The sequence below is a fragment of the Megascapheus bottae genome, chromosome 14 (genome assembly GCF_031878675.1).
Source record: "Megascapheus bottae isolate mThoBot1 chromosome 14, mThoBot2.hap1, whole genome shotgun sequence".
Classification (NCBI taxonomy): Eukaryota; Metazoa; Chordata; class Mammalia; order Rodentia; family Geomyidae; genus Megascapheus; species Megascapheus bottae.
In genome coordinates, this window is record NC_143522.1 from 25,553,283 (window position 1) to 25,568,362 (window position 15,080).

General features: G+C 52.6%; 1 protein-coding gene across 1 annotated transcript; it reads left to right on the forward strand.

Annotated features, from left to right (window-relative positions):
* The first annotated feature begins 374 nt into the window (after nt 1-374).
* Nucleotides 375-14,151, forward strand: Otub2 (OTU deubiquitinase, ubiquitin aldehyde binding 2). The gene is made up of 6 exons (XM_090344748.1): nt 375-567; nt 7,965-8,060; nt 9,560-9,678; nt 10,144-10,228; nt 10,443-10,637; nt 11,693-14,151. The coding sequence occupies exons 1-6, from the start codon at nt 565-567 to the stop codon at nt 11,897-11,899; spliced, it is 705 nt and encodes a 234-aa protein (XP_090200874.1). The 5' UTR covers nt 375-564; the 3' UTR covers nt 11,900-14,151.
* The last annotated feature ends 929 nt before the right edge of the window (nt 14,152-15,080 follow it).

Below are 15,080 nucleotides of genomic sequence, written 5' to 3' on the forward strand. Positions count from 1 at the left end.
AGAGGCGTGTGGACATGTTAGTTGAATTAGTGGACACATTTCCTAAGTGTCCCAGGCTCGGATCTGGGAAAAATCTGTATTTGTAACCTCGTTTAGGAATGAATGAGGGCCAGCTAATCTTTCAGAAGCCTCCAACTTGCCAATTTTAGTTAAAAGCTCTTCAGCCTTTACAAATGAGGACCTGTCTTTCTGTGTTAAGCTTGCTCAGATTAAAAAGAAAAAGGAAAAGGAAAGCTGTCTGTGTCTTTAAAACGGGGCGGCATCCTTTCAAGTGCACCCCACAGCATAGGCTAAGGGCGCGCGAAGTCCCGCCCACTTTCTGTGACGTCCCCCGTCCCGGCCCCTGATTGCTCGCGTCCGACGTCAATCGCGCGGCGTGCGTCTTGCTGGGACTCGGAGGAGGGCTCGCCTTTGGTTTGCGGGCGGTCGGGTGAATTCTCCGCACGCCCTCGAGGCCGCCGCCGCCCGACCCCACAGTGGAGCCGACCAGCGCTTCCCGAGGCGCCTCCCGCACCCGATCGCTCCTCGCTGGGGCGGGACGTGGACCCGACGGCTCCGGTCACTATGGTCAGTGGTGGCAGGGGGTGTGAGGTCGGGGTCCGGGGGCGGGGTCGCCGCCGGGACGCGGGGCTCAGCGCGCACCCGCCGCGGCCCGAGCCCACGGTGGGGATCCGAGCGGGGACGGGGGTCCCGGGACGCGCCCGCCCCCCCATCGAGGAGGCCCAGCCCGAGCCGGGACCCTCGCCCCGGAGCGGCCACGGGGCGGGAGGGAGCCTCCGGGACGCCCTTTGTTGAGAAGCCCTCCGGACTCGGCCGCGGGAGACCCGGGCCCGCCCGGGGGGCGGAGCGGGGCTGCAGGTGGCCGGGGCCCGGGCCCTGTGGACGGGCGGACCCCGGCTGCACCCCCGATGTCCACAGGTCGCCCCAGCTGTGAGGCGCAGGCGCCAGGGGTGCGGGGAAAGCCCGCGGGGACCCCCCGGCCCCCCCGGCTCGGAGCACGGAGGGCGCCGGGGACTCCCCGAGCCTGGCCGGACCCTGGGCGTGGACGGGGCGGGGGGGACACTGAGGCAGGACAGGAAAAGGGACCCATTGTGATGGTGCTTGGGCAGCGGCTTGAGCTCGGGTGCTCGCAGTGTTACATCAGCGCAGCTCGGGCTGCCGGGCGCCGGGCGTGGGCCGGGGGCGCCGGGACTCCTGGATGCGGGAGTGGGGGCTTCGGGGACTTCGTGGACGGGAAGGGCTGCGGCCTGGCTTAGGCTCAGCCCGCTGGGCCCCGCGCCAGGGCCCGCGGAGAGCCCCCCGGGGAGACGCGTGCGGAACTCGGCACTCAACCACTGCCCTTGGCGCTGACCACCAAGTCTGGGGTGCCCAGTTCTTGGTGCTTGGGATCCCCCTCCCTCCCACGGGGGTGGAAAATGGCTGACCACTGGGGGTGCACCCTGGGCTGGCGGGTGGGATGAACCTGTTTTGCAGGTTCAGAAGGCAGCCTCCTGCTGGGTGTCGCTGGGGGCCCCCAAGGCCCTGGAAGCACCAGACTCTGGACCAGGGGTTTCCCTGCTCTGCTGCACCCCCGGTGTGGGAGCTGGAATGATGAGGGGTGCGCGCACACGCACACACACACACACACACACACACACACACACACACACACACACACACACACACACACACACACACACACACACACACACACACACACACACACACACACACACAAACTCCAGGCTGCCAAGGAGTAGCTGAGAGCACACAGGGGCAACAGGGGCCCTGGCTGTGCGCAGTGAGGTTGCTGACTCCACCCCGCCATCTGCCCCGGGTCTCCTGAGACCAGCAATTAGATGGTGCTAGGGCCCAGAGCTCCTAACCCCTCCCCTGGGGAGCGTGGGGGCTTGGGAGAGGCATGGTATGGTCAACCCACTCAACAGGATGTTTGCCTGGAGTCATGGAGTGGCGTCAGATGCAGTGCAGCTTTTTCATTTGGCATTTATTGAGCACCTGCTATGTACCACTCACCCAGCTAAGCCATGGACTGGGAGGTGGGGTTGTTGAGTGCATGGTGTGGGTAGCGATAGGAGAGAATTCTTAGAAACAAGGCATCCGCTCTGCTGTGTGTGTCATATCCTAGGTAGAAGATGAGGCCCCCCTCCCCCCGGGAGGGCACAAGCAGGGCTCTCACCCCAAGTGTGTTTATTGCTTGGGAAAGAGGGTGTGGGGGGGGCGGGGGGGGGGGTGACAGACCAGAGAGGTATCTACCAGGGCCTGTTTGCTTGTTCTGTCGTTTGTCAAACAAGCCGCCAGTGGGCGCTCTTGTTGGGCCTGTGCTGGGCACATGTAAAAGAGAGATAAAGTGCTTGCCTTCTTTGCACTCACTACCCCATGGCCAGGTCAGCAGCAGCACAGCTGTTGATATGGCCTAGGAAGCCAACCAAAGGCTTTGGGTACCCTGAGGGTGTGGGAGTGCTGGGAAAAGCTTCACTGAGGAGGCTTTTTGAGCTGGGTGTTGGAGGATGTACAGGAGTATGCAGGAGGGTTTGGAGAAGAGCGCATTGTAGGCAGGGGGAACAGAGGACTTAAAAGCCCTGAGGAAATAAAGCAGGGTGGGGTTCCGGCAAGGGCGAGGGCTGCCTCAGTGGAGAGGGCAGCACCTAAGGGGAAAAGACACAGAACATTCCAGACAAAAGCAAGCGGGGAAGGGGGGGGGGACGGACACTTTAGTTTTTGTCTTTTTGTTGTTTGTTTTGGTTCTCTGAGACAGTGTTTCAAATTATCCGGACCTAGAACTTGTGACCCTCCTATTTCAGCCTCCTGAGTGCTGGGATTATAGGAGTTTACACTGTACCTGGCTCTCTTGGTCAGTTTTGTGCTGATGTTACAGAATTCCACAGACTGGGTCATTTATAATGAACAGACATTTATTGGCTTCCAGCTCTGCAGTCTGGGAAGTCTAAGATGAAGGTGCCCGCATCTGGTGATGGCCTCCTTGCTGTGTCTCAACCTGGTGGAGGCACCTTGAGGCTGAGGGGTTGGAAAGAATGGGGGGCAGCCCTCACCCCTCCAGGACTGCATTAGCCCATTCCTGAGGGTGGAACCCATGACCTCACCACCTCTTAGAGGTCTCACCCCTGTCATGGTTGGCATGGCAATTCAAATTCAGCTTGGTGTGATAGGAGATTGCATCTTGCCCCTAAAAGTCTCAGCTCATTCTGGAGTTCAGAGTCTCTGGCTAGCCAGGCTTAGGTGAGACTCGGAGTTTTCTGAGGCTGATTCCTTGCCCGGTGTGGGCCTGGAAATTATCCAGTTACCTGCATCTCCAGCCCAGTGGTGGCACAGGCCTGGGACATACATTCTGCTCCCATGGGGGTAATGAGTCCAACACCCAGTAATGCGAACGACACTAAGACTTAAGAACTCAGAACAGTCTTCTTTCCCTCCACACCCTTCCATGGCTCTCTGGGTTCAACCTGAAGCAGCTCTTCCAGCCTGGATCCCAGACCTGACATTCATGAGCCTGAATCTCTCTTAGGCCGGATTATGGGCCTGTCACTCTCCCAGGCTGGGTCACAGGCCTATTGCTCTCCTAGGCTGGATTCTCCAGCTGAGTAAGCAGAGCCACAGTGTCTAGAACCCCAGAAGGTGCATGTGGAGTGTCACCCCTGCTGACTTTTGGCTCAGGATACTCATTTTGGATTTCTGACTTTCAATCCCAATACCATTTGTCCATTTGTTAGAGTGGCAACACACCTGTGGCTTCCTGTGTGGCTCCAGACACGTTTGGATCACTCACAAAACCCCTGGAGCTTCCTGTGTGAGTGTTCTGAGGTAACATTCAAGAGATTGTTTCCTGCTCATGCCTGGGACAGGCCAAGGTTCAAGCCAGGGTGGCTTCTGGAGGTGGCAAGCCTCTGGGGGTGGGGGGGAGGTGTGTGTGCCATGTTCTGAACTTTCCCCACTAGCAGGTGAGGCTGGAGTCATGGTTGTACAATGAGAAATGGCTGCTGGGCCTGGGTCATGAGGCCAATCCAAACCCCAAGGAGGGTAGGCTGGTCAGGAGCTGGCATTACCTCCTGGGTCTCCAGCGAGGCTGGTGAGCGCCGCAGAGCCTGGACTGCAGGTGTGCTCAGGTGCACCTGGAAAGCGTGTGGTGATGAAGTCTGCAGGCAGAGCCTTGAGCTAGGGCCTGCTGTCGACCTTGTTAGTGAAACATATCCGCATCTCTTCTGCTAAAAATGATTTCCAAACGGAGGTGCTAGCTGTCTGACTTAATTAATTAGCACCTGCTTGCAAAGTAGCAATTAAAGAGCCAACTAGGGTCTGACGGGTCAGTCAGGTGCAGCCTCTCTGTTCTTTCTCCATACATCCTTGAATGGTTCAGCCAAAGTATCAATTAGTGTCAGTCAAGGTCAGACTCACCAATGCATTGTTCCTGCTTTCCTGGTCCCTGGAGCTTGAGTCTGGCTGCACCATGAGGTGTGTACAGAGCTGTGCTGGTGGGGATAGCCTGAAGACTTGGGTCATTCCAGAGCTGTGCTCGGACTTGCAGGGCCCAGATGGAAAATGGGCTTGTCACCAAGATACTGAGATGTTCTAGTAAAGATTCCCGGAGCCACTAGAGGGCGCAGGAGCTATTCCATTGCTCCACCAGCTTCGATTATTTGTTTGTGAGACAGAGTCTAACAGTTTATCTCAGAGTGGCTTTGAATAAATGATCCTCCTGCCTCAGAATTCAGATTGCTAGGATTACAGGCAGGCATTACTGGACCTGGTCAGGACTAAGTCTTAAATAATCCTGAATGAAGAGAAAAGTATGCCCCAATATCAATAGCAAAACAGGGATGAAGGTTTAAAACACGCACATCCATGCCCCTTCTGTATTTTTTTTTTTTTTTGCCAGTCGTGGGCTTGAGCTCAGGGCCTGAGCAGTGTCCTTGGACTTTCTCAAGGTTAGAGCTCTACCACTTGAGCCTCAGCACCATTTCTGGTATGTGGTACCGAGGAATCGAACCCAGGTCTTCGTGCATGCTAGGCAAGCACTCTACCACCAGGCCAAACTCCTGGACCCCCCTTCTGTATTATTAAAGAGACAAATACATCCCACTTTTATGAGTCTCTAGAGAAGCCACATTTATAGAGACAGGAAGCAGAAAGATGATTGCTAGGGACTGGGGAGAAGAGGAATGGTAGATCGGGCTTAACGGCAATGGAGTTTGAGTCTGGGGTTGGATAGTGCAATAATAATAGTAATAATAGTAATAATGTTGAAAGACAGATCTTTATTTTTTAAAAAAGACCACCAAAGGGCTGGGGTGTGGCGGGATGGGAGCAGGTCGTGGGGCTGAAGGGGATAAACTTGGAAGAATGCCTCAGTGGGCCACTGGTAGGGAACCAAAGGTGTCATGTGTGCCTGGCCCTCAGAAGCACACAGGACCCTAACCCTTTGTTTTGGGTGTTTTGCTTGTTTGTTTCTTGGTGGTAGGTACACAGGGTGTGATCTTAGCCTCATGTTTGCTAGGCTGGCATGCCATCACCTGACCAAGCCTCTGGTCCTAACTCACTCTGGTTATCTTTAGGGTAGGATCCAGGCTTCTTGGTGCCCCCACCATGTCTTATCTTTTGTGGAGACAGTCTCTTGAGACTTTTGTGCTGGACTGGCTATCACAGTGCTCCCTGTCTCCGTCTCCCATGGCGCTTGAGACAAGGGGTGCCTGCCATTCATTGCACCCTGCTATGAGGTGAGAAATGGTCTTGTGAGTTTTTCTGCTTGGGTGGGCCTGGAATTGTGATGTTTCTGTTCTCAACCTCTCAAGTAACTAGTGAGCCACCACTGTCGAGCCCACTGCTTGCTGTCCTTTTGTGAATATGACTGTTTCCATAGCTTAACTAAATTGGTTAAAAAAGAAATTTCAGGGGGCCGGGAGTTTGGCCTAGTGGTAGAGTGCTTGCCTAGCATGCACGAAGACCCGGGTTTGATTCCTCGGTACCACATACATAGAAAAAAGCTGGAAGTGGTGCTGAGGCTCAAGTGGTAGAGCTCTAGCCTTGAGAAAGTCCAAGGACAGTGCTCAGGCCCTGAACTCAAGCCCAGGACTGGCCAAAAAAAAAAAAAAATTCCAGGCTTTGCTACAAGTCACTCCAGGCCCAGAGGGGTTGCTGAGACCCAGACTTTTGGGTCTCCATGTTGGCTCGGGATGGGTGCCTAACTGCCTATAGGAATTATATATTATGCTAATGACTTCTATCTTCTATGATTTAGATAAAAACTGGTGAATGTTTTATTTGCTACCAAAGGCAATAAAGCTGGCATGTTGTAAGGCTTATTATTTATTTATTAATTTTTTTGATGTAGGACCAAGGTGATTTTTTTAAATGTACAAAGCTCTGGGCTCAATCTATAATCCCCCCCCCCACATGCACATTAAAAAAAAACAAACTAAAAAAAGGTTTGTCTTAGAGAAAAAGTCACAACTTTCTCCTGATGTTTCATAAAAATTACCAAATAAGTCATATTTTTCCCTTTTTTTAATACTGACAAATGAAAATGGAACAATTTCAACTTGTGAGTTAGATTTGCTCACTGATTGAAAAAATTAGAAGCTGGGCACAGGCACCTCACACTACTGAAGAGGCTGAGATCTGAGGACTGCAATTTGAAAGCCAGCCCATGAGATCTTATCCAGTGAACCAGCAAAAAAGTGGACATAGGGGACTAGTGGTAGAGTGGTAGACCCGGATTCAACTCCTTGGTATCATAACCTAAGAAAAAACTGGCGGTGGTGCTGTGGCTCATGTGGTAGAGCTCTAGCCTTAAGAAAGCCCAAAGACAGCTGGGTGTGGTGGCTCACGCCTATAATCCTAGCTACTCAGGAGGCTGAGATCTGAGGATTGTGGTTCAAAGCCACCAGAGTTCATGAGACTCTTATCTCCAATTGACCACTAGAAAATGAGAAGTGGCGCTATGGCTCCAGGAGTAGTGCAGTAGCCTTGAGCTGAAGAGCTAGGGGACAGCGCCCAGGCCCACAGCCTTTTTGTGCCATGTGTGAGTATCATCCAGGACTGTCCCCATCCTCTGCCATGAGCCTGGCAGCTGGAAAGGTTCTTGATGAAGCTGAGCCCATCCAGGAGCACCTGGGCATGAGGTGGCCCCCAGCCATTGGTGACAAGGCTTTAGACTGCCCTGTACAAAACAGTCCTTGTGCCTGACAGCTTGGAGCTTCGAGAGCTTCTGGACTCTGCCTAGGGGTCAGATAGAATTGGCAAAGACTTTTCAAAGATTTCGACTTCTTAAAAGCATGGGGGACTTGACCTTGTTAGGAACATGTATGTAGTGCCCGGCTCACAAGAATGTTGTGATTAAATAAGATGATGGGAATAGTAAGCAAGGGCTGGGAGTTTGGCCTAGTGGTAGAGTGCTTGCCTAGCATGCACGAAGACTTGGGTTCAATTCCTCGGTACCACATACTTAGAAAAAGCCAGAAGTGGTGCTGAGGCTCAAGTGGTAGAGCTCTAGTCTTGAGAAAAATCCAAGGACAGTGCTCAGGCCCTGAGCCTAAGCCCAGGACTGGGAAAAAAAAAAAAAAAGAATAATAAGCAAGCCTCTGTCCCAGAGCTTGGTACATAGTCAGTGCATAATAATAGTGCTTGTTACTAGTTCAATACATTTTGGACTTAGCCACAGGCCATCAAACCCTCATCATCAGAGTGAGATGGGAATATCTCCATATTTCTAGCCCTCAACACCAGGCTTGGCACAGGCTTGGCACACTCTGGCATGAAGACTCAGCAGGTTTGAGGTACTATGTTTTATTAGATGAACTACTTGCAGGTTACAGGTTGAGTTTTTTCACCAGGAAGGAGGCACCTGCATGACAGCGCCCACCCCGATCACCCCTTCTCGGATGCTAATCCACATGGGCATCTAGCCTCCTGCTCTCCTACATCTCAATGTGTCTTCTTTCTCTGCCTTTCAGAGTGAAACATCTTTCAATCTAATATCAGAAAAATGTGACATTCTATCGATTCTTCGGGATCATCCTGAAAACAGGATATATCAGAGGAAAATCCAGGTGAGCCGAAGGGATGGGTGGAGGAGCCTAAAGGAAGTGGGCTGGAGTTGACCACAAAGGAGGGGTGCGCCTAGAGGGGTTAGCATTCAGACCCATTCCTAGGCCCATTAAAGCACTTCCAGAATACTCTGATGTTGGTAAGAAGTCCTTTCCTTGCTTAAAAAAATTAATAATAGGGGCTGGGAGTTTGGCCTAGTGGTAGAGTGCTTGCCTAGCATGCATGAAGACCCGGGTTCAATTCCTCAGTACCACATACATAGAAAAAAGCCGGAAGTGGTGCTGAGGCTCAAGTGGTAGAGCTCTAACCTTGAGAAAGTCCAAGGACAGTGCTCAGGCCCTGAGCTCAAGCCCAGGGCTGGCAAAATATTAATAACAATAATAATAATAATAATAATAATTTAAAGCAAAGCACTATGCTGAGTGTTTGATTTACTCACTGAACCTTCCTAAGAAGTCTGTGAGGCAAGTATGTCTGTCACCCCAGTTTTTGTGTGTGTGTGTGCTAGTCTGGGGGCTTGAACTCAGGGTCTGGGCATTGTTCCTGAACTTTTGTGCTCAGGTCTAACGTTGTACCACTTGACCCACAGCTCCACTTCCAGCTTTTTTGGTGATTAATTAGAGATAAATCTCAGGGACTTCCTTGCCTGGTCTGACTTTGAACCATAATCCTCAGCTCTCAGCCTCCTGGGTAGCTAGGTTTATGCCCATGAGCAACTGGCATCTGGCTTTGTCACCCCCATTTTGTAGAGATGGAAAGTGAGGCACATTCCCACAGCTCGTGAGTGCGTGGCTGGGGTTTGAACCAGGCGATCAGATCTGATCGGTTACATTTGTAATGGCTATCCTGGTGATCCCTCAGGACAGGGAAGATGGCTGGGGGACTGCTAGGGCCACTCTGCTGATTTGGGGGCCTCATGTCTCAGACTCGTTCTGGTACAGAAAATGACACTGAGCCCTCTCAGCCCTCCTGTCATTCCACGTTCATTACTGTTTCCTCTGAGAGGATCTGCCTGACATGTGGGGTGGGGTTGGAGGGGGCAGGTGGGCATTGGCGGCATGTGAATCACATGTGAACTATGTGTAGCCCCCGGGCACAGGAGCAGTTGCAGGGGCTGAGGGGCATGGTGATTCATGTCCCCTGGCCCCTCTGAAGCAAAAAGCAGTGTCTTCACACAGCACCATCCGCCACCAGCCTGCCTCAGGTGACCAGTCCATCTCCACCAAGTCCTTGAAAACCACCCTCTGCAGGCAGAATCCCAGCAGCCCTGAGAGGCAGGGGTGGGACAGGTAGGGTGGGAAGGAGGAGGAGCCAGGCCACCACGCTGCTGAGAAGGCCCAGTCCTCAGACTGCAGAGCTGCTTTCCCCATTTGCCAACCCTCCTGAGTGCCCCCTGCCACCCTCTGCGTGGGGAGGCTGAACGGAGGGAGAGGTTTAGCTGGGGGACTGAGGGCTGGAGAGCCACCGCTGCTGCTCATACCACTGATCTTCCTGCCCACAGGAACTCAGCAAAAGATTCACTGCAATCCGCAAGACCAAAGGGGATGGAAACTGCTTCTACCGGGCCTTGGGCTACTCCTACCTGGAGTCTCTGCTGGGCAAGAGCCGAGAGGTCCTCAAGTGAGTGGCCTCACTGTGGTCAAGGTGCCATCAACTGCTTTCACAATGGGAAAGGAGAGCTGGTGGCCAAGAACCACATGGTGGGGTGGCTAGAAACCAGCATGGCGCTGTCCCCTCCTCCTTGTCCAGCCTGGCTACTCTCAGGGGGCCAGATGGGCTCCTGAGAGAAAACACCTGCTTCTGTTTCAGCTCTGTTCCTGTCCCCAGCCCTCTCCTTGCCCTCTCCCCCACTTGTCTCCATCCGTCCTCCTCCTCTTCCCACAAGGAAGGAGCACGGGGGAGGCTCAGGTCTCCGCATACTGCTTCTAAACAGCTGCCTGAGCTGGCTTTGAATTGCGATCCTCAGATCTCAGCCTCCTGAGTAGCTAGGATTACAGGCGCGAACCACTGGCACCTGGCTTGTGGCCTACGTTTTTATGTTGCTTTGTGCCATCCTCCACAATGGGTCTGCCTCTTCCCCTCCAGGTTCAAAGAGCATGTGCTACAGACTCCAAATGACCTGCTGGCTGCCGGCTTTGAGGAGCACAAGTTCCGAAACTTCTTTAATGCTGTGAGTTCACATGGGCCACACAGGTGGAGGAGCCAGGGTCTTTGACCTGGCTAGAGTGAGCATGAATCCCCCACATCCTTGGATTTAGCACAGCATCTGTTTGACTTTCTGCTGTAGCTGGTAGCTTGAGCATCTCCCTATGGGCCGTCTGAGGGAGTCCACAGGGCGGGGGGGTCTTGCTGAGATCTGCCGTGCTGACGGCAGTGGGGTGCAGTTTTACAGCGTGGTAGAGCTGGTAGAGAAGGATGGCACAGTGTCCAGCCTGCTGAAGGTGTTCAACGACCAGAGTTCCTCAGACCGGATCGTGCAGTTCTTACGCCTGCTCACCTCAGCCTTCATCAAGAACCGAGCGGACTTCTTCCGGCACTTCATCGATGAGGAGATGGATATCAAGGATTTCTGCACTCATGTAGGTCCTGGAGTCTCCAGTCCTGGGCTCTGCTCCGTCTCCTAGGCTCAAGCCACTCACACACAGGTGTCAGATCTGCAAACTGCCCCGAGTTAGCAAGCTGCAGACAGGCCCCGTTTGGCTCAGGAGCTTTCACATGTGGAAAATGAAGACCTCGGATCAGCCTCTTTACACAGTTGCAGAATAGCAGCATTTCCAGTTATGTTTGCCCGAGATGGGTTCGTGATTATGACCTATTTATTGAAGAAATGGCCAGTATGTAAACATTAGGCCATTTTCCCACGAGTGTTTACGGTGCTCTTGAAAAAGAGGAAGCCCTGTGGGCCCTACTTCTAAAGTGATAAACCATCACTGCCCTCTCTGGGTGGGCACACTCACTGGCCTGCCCTCATCACAGTCCCCATTGTCTCTGTCACCCAGATATCCCCAAACCCTCTGGACTGGCCTCTGCAGCTTAAGCTAAGAACCCCTGGATGTCATCCAGTCCCTCTCAGCTCTGAGGGGTTTTGTTTTGTTTTGTTTTGTGGGTCATGTGGCTTGAGCTAGGCCTGGGTGTTGTCCCTGAGCTCTTCAGCTCAAGGCTACCGCCCTACCCTTGAGCCAAGCCCCACTTCCAGTTTTCTAGAGGTTAATTGGAGATAAGAGTTTCAGGTCCTTCTGTGCCCGGGCTGGCTTTGAACCTTGATCCTCAGATCTCAGCCTCCTGAGTAGCTAGGATCACAGGTGTGAGCCTCTGTGCCTGGCAGCACTGAGGTTATTTGATGTTAACCTGAAGGATTCCTGGGCGCCACACCTCTACCCCAACACCCCACCCCACCATTCTAGATTCTTCAAAGGATTTGGAATGAGAGAGGAAAAGATGCAGGGTCAATTTCTGCAGCCCCAGCTTCCTTGGTGAAGTGAGGAGTGTGGTCACCTGCCTGACAGGTGCCTGCGAAAGATGGCTCCTCAGCCCAGTGGCTTTAATCATCACCTGGAGAGCCAGAACTGAGCTCTCCGTCCTCTGCGCAGCCTCCCTCCTAAGCTGGCTTGTTTCTTTCCTGTTGGCATTGCAGGAGGTGGAGCCCATGGCCATGGAGTGTGACCACATCCAGATCACGGCCCTGTCCCAGGCACTGAACATCGCCCTGCAGGTGGAGTACGTGGACGAGATGGACACTGCCCTGAATCACCACGTGTTCCCAGAGGCTGCCATCCCTTCCGTTTACCTGCTCTATAAAACATCCCACTACAACATCCTTTATGCAGCCGATAAACATTGATTAATTTTAGGCCAGGCAGTGGAACCTGTCACCTAACGGACTGTATTCTGAATGGAACATTCCGGCTTTTCAATTTTTTAAGCGATTTAGATTATAGCTAGAAAATGCCTTTGCCTTTTGGGCAAAGCCACCGAGAGGGAAACCTGCCCTTAGGAACTGTTGTGGCTTGTGGAATTTTGGGTATTTCTTTTGATGGAAGATCTAATCCCTGCTAATTCTGGACCAGGAACCCAGGAACCCAGACCTCCTTCGGACCTGTTTACTCATCTGGAGATGCTTCCTGCCAGTGTTGGCATGCTGGTGTGTAGAAACTGGGGATCTCTGGTCCCGTTCCACCAGGGGCAGTGCCCCTCTGTAGGAAAGAACAACTCAAGGTCAGTCGTGATGACCCAAGAGACAGGTGACCTAGCAGCTATACAAAAAGACTCCTGCCAGTCACGTGTGGCTGGATGTTGGTGGATGCTGACTGGGGGTGCGCATCTTCACCCAGGTCCCAGCACAATGGACATACTTTCCCGCCTCTCACTGGGGGAGACCGAGACTCATGCCAAAGCCCCAGAAAAGGCCTTTAGCCTTCACTACAAAGCTCAGGTTGTTGGGGTCCCTTTGTCTCTCAGTGGCAGAACTGACTTTTGGAGGGCAGGCCCTTCAAAGTCTGGACCAAATTGTATATACCCATGTTTGGCTACAGCTGTCCATCATCCCCACTGAATCCTACGAGTCTAGGTACTCAACTGGGTAGGGGTTCGGGCAGCTTAGATGCTAGCTGAGCAGATCAGACATTGCCTGAGGCTGGCTGCCCCACTCCCTCGTGGGAGATTAGGTGGGAAAGATAGAGGTCATGGAAATGGACAGTAGGAGAGTCCTCCATTAGGGGGAACTACGTGCCAGCAGCCTCCTCACTGGCCCTCCAGACATCGCCCTAACATCCTTCTCACTCTGCTGTCTCAGGTGCTCTAGGAGCCCACCCTGAGCTGGCAGGTAATCAATCACCGATCAGGAACCAACCTGGCAGGGGCTGAGGTGCTGCAGACCCCTGATAGTGGGGTGTGGAGTGGCCCTTCTGGCCTGCCTTAGCCAGGTTTCATTCTGCAGGGATTTGTAGTCTACTGGTGCTATCATGGAAGTCTGCTGACAGTGCGCATGAGGGCTGCAGAGCAGACTCCTGTTTATACTATGCTTCTTACCTTGGTGAAAGCCAACTGCACTTAGATATTCCGATTCTTCAGTTCCATGTTGGGGTTCATGAAAATACTCTGAAGAGTAGGGGCATACATTCCACATCTCCTGTTGTCTTGCCCATCTCTAGGGCATCCATTCCGAATGGAAGTGCGTGCACAAGGGCCTGGGTAGCTCTGAGTTCACATAGGTCCAGAGCTTGCATTTGTGGCTTATGGTGTATTCTCTGTGACAGCATTTCTAGCGATATTCCTTTGCAGCTTACCTATCCTGTTTCCCAGGCAGAGAGCTGCTGACACCTGTCCAGGACCCGCTTCCAGGAACCCCTGGAAGGATTGGTGCTCACACACTGGCAGAAGGCCAGATAGTTTTGCAGATTTATCCCTTCGCAAAGCCAACAGCCAGATCCAAACCAGTTCTCATTTCCTCCAAATTTCTCCTGACTTCTGTCTCTAAGGGAAAGCACTTCAGGGGAACTGTGGTGGGACTGGGGACAAGTGCCTGGCTGGTCTCTAATGGCCCCATTATACTGTGATGGCCCCATCATGCTGCCAATTTCAGTTCCTGAATGACCCCCCAAAGCCACAGACTAAGTGCTAGATGGAAAGGGCTATGAGTGCATTATTACAATCGGAAAAACTGGCAGGGATATTTAACAGCAGGGAGAGTAGTTGACTTAACTTTGGCAGGACACCTAAGCACAAATAAAAGGGCTCTAGAACCAATCACAGTTCAAACCTCAGCTTTGCCATTTACTAGCTGCGTGACCTTAGCCAAGTCCCTTCACCTCTCTGAGCTTCCAAACCCATTTGTGGAACTGGAACATTACCTACACATCCCAGGCTTAAAAAGGAGTAACATGCATGTGACAATGAATGCTCTGCTGGGCATTGCTGGCTGGGGATGCATGTCACCTTGCAGTGATTGGCCAGTGTGAGTCATAGAAGTCAGTGGCAAATATACAACCTGAGTAGAGACAGTGTAGTGAGCAGGCAGAGGCACAGTGTGTACTCAGGGCCAAGATGTACAGTGTCCCTGGGCAGAGATGAGAACAATTAAAATGCCTTCCATAACTTGTCTTGGCTTCTTAATGCTGGCTCCCTGGCATCTAAGAGCGACTCATCCTTCCTCTGGGACAAGTGACTTCCAGCCTGTTCCTTGACCCTGTAGAGCTGCACTGCATCACCGGGGAAGTGAAGGACACTACTGTCCTTTGCCGATGGCTACCTGGAGCCTGTCTCCCAGGTTGAGGCACTTCTGGCTGTTTCTGCATTGTCATCCAGGGCAAATACCAATGGGGGGTTAAGGGAAAGGGCATTTCCTGGCAACCCCGTTGTGACTGCTCTCCTAAGATGGAAGCAGCTTCCCTCCTGAACTCAACCCGGGTTGCGATCCCGTGTAATGCTGAGCTAACCCTGGGTGATTTGCAGTGCATGGGATGGAACCCAGGGCTTCGCCTATGCTAGCTAGACTAGTGCTTAATCACTGGGCTGTTCCCTAAACAAATCTTGTGTGCTTCCTTAACTCTAAAAATGAGTATTAAAGATTTATGTCTTGATTTCAAGGACATGTAAATTATAGCTAAGTAGAAGGGTCTAGGCTGGGCATTGGTGGCTCATCCCTATATTCCTAGCTACTCAGGAGGCTGAGATCTGAGGACTGCTGTTCAAAGCCAGCCCAGGAAGGAAAGTACCCCCACAAAAAGCCAGAAGTGGAGCTTCTGTGGCCCATGTGGCAGAGTATAAAAGCTCAGAGACAGTGCTTAGGCCCAGAGTTCAAGCCTCAGGACAGGAATACACACACATAGACGTGTCTAACAAAGTTGCGGTCAGGGGTAAAGAGTCCTATCAGCCACCCCTAGAGGTTTAGGGAATCCCGAAGGAGGTCAGGCTTCTTGGATCTTGGACTGTCTAGGTCTACTTACTTGTGTCCCTTCCTTAAAATTCATGGGACCTCTTAGCCAAGCAGTTCTAGCACGCTATGCATGTCTGTCTGTGGGGAA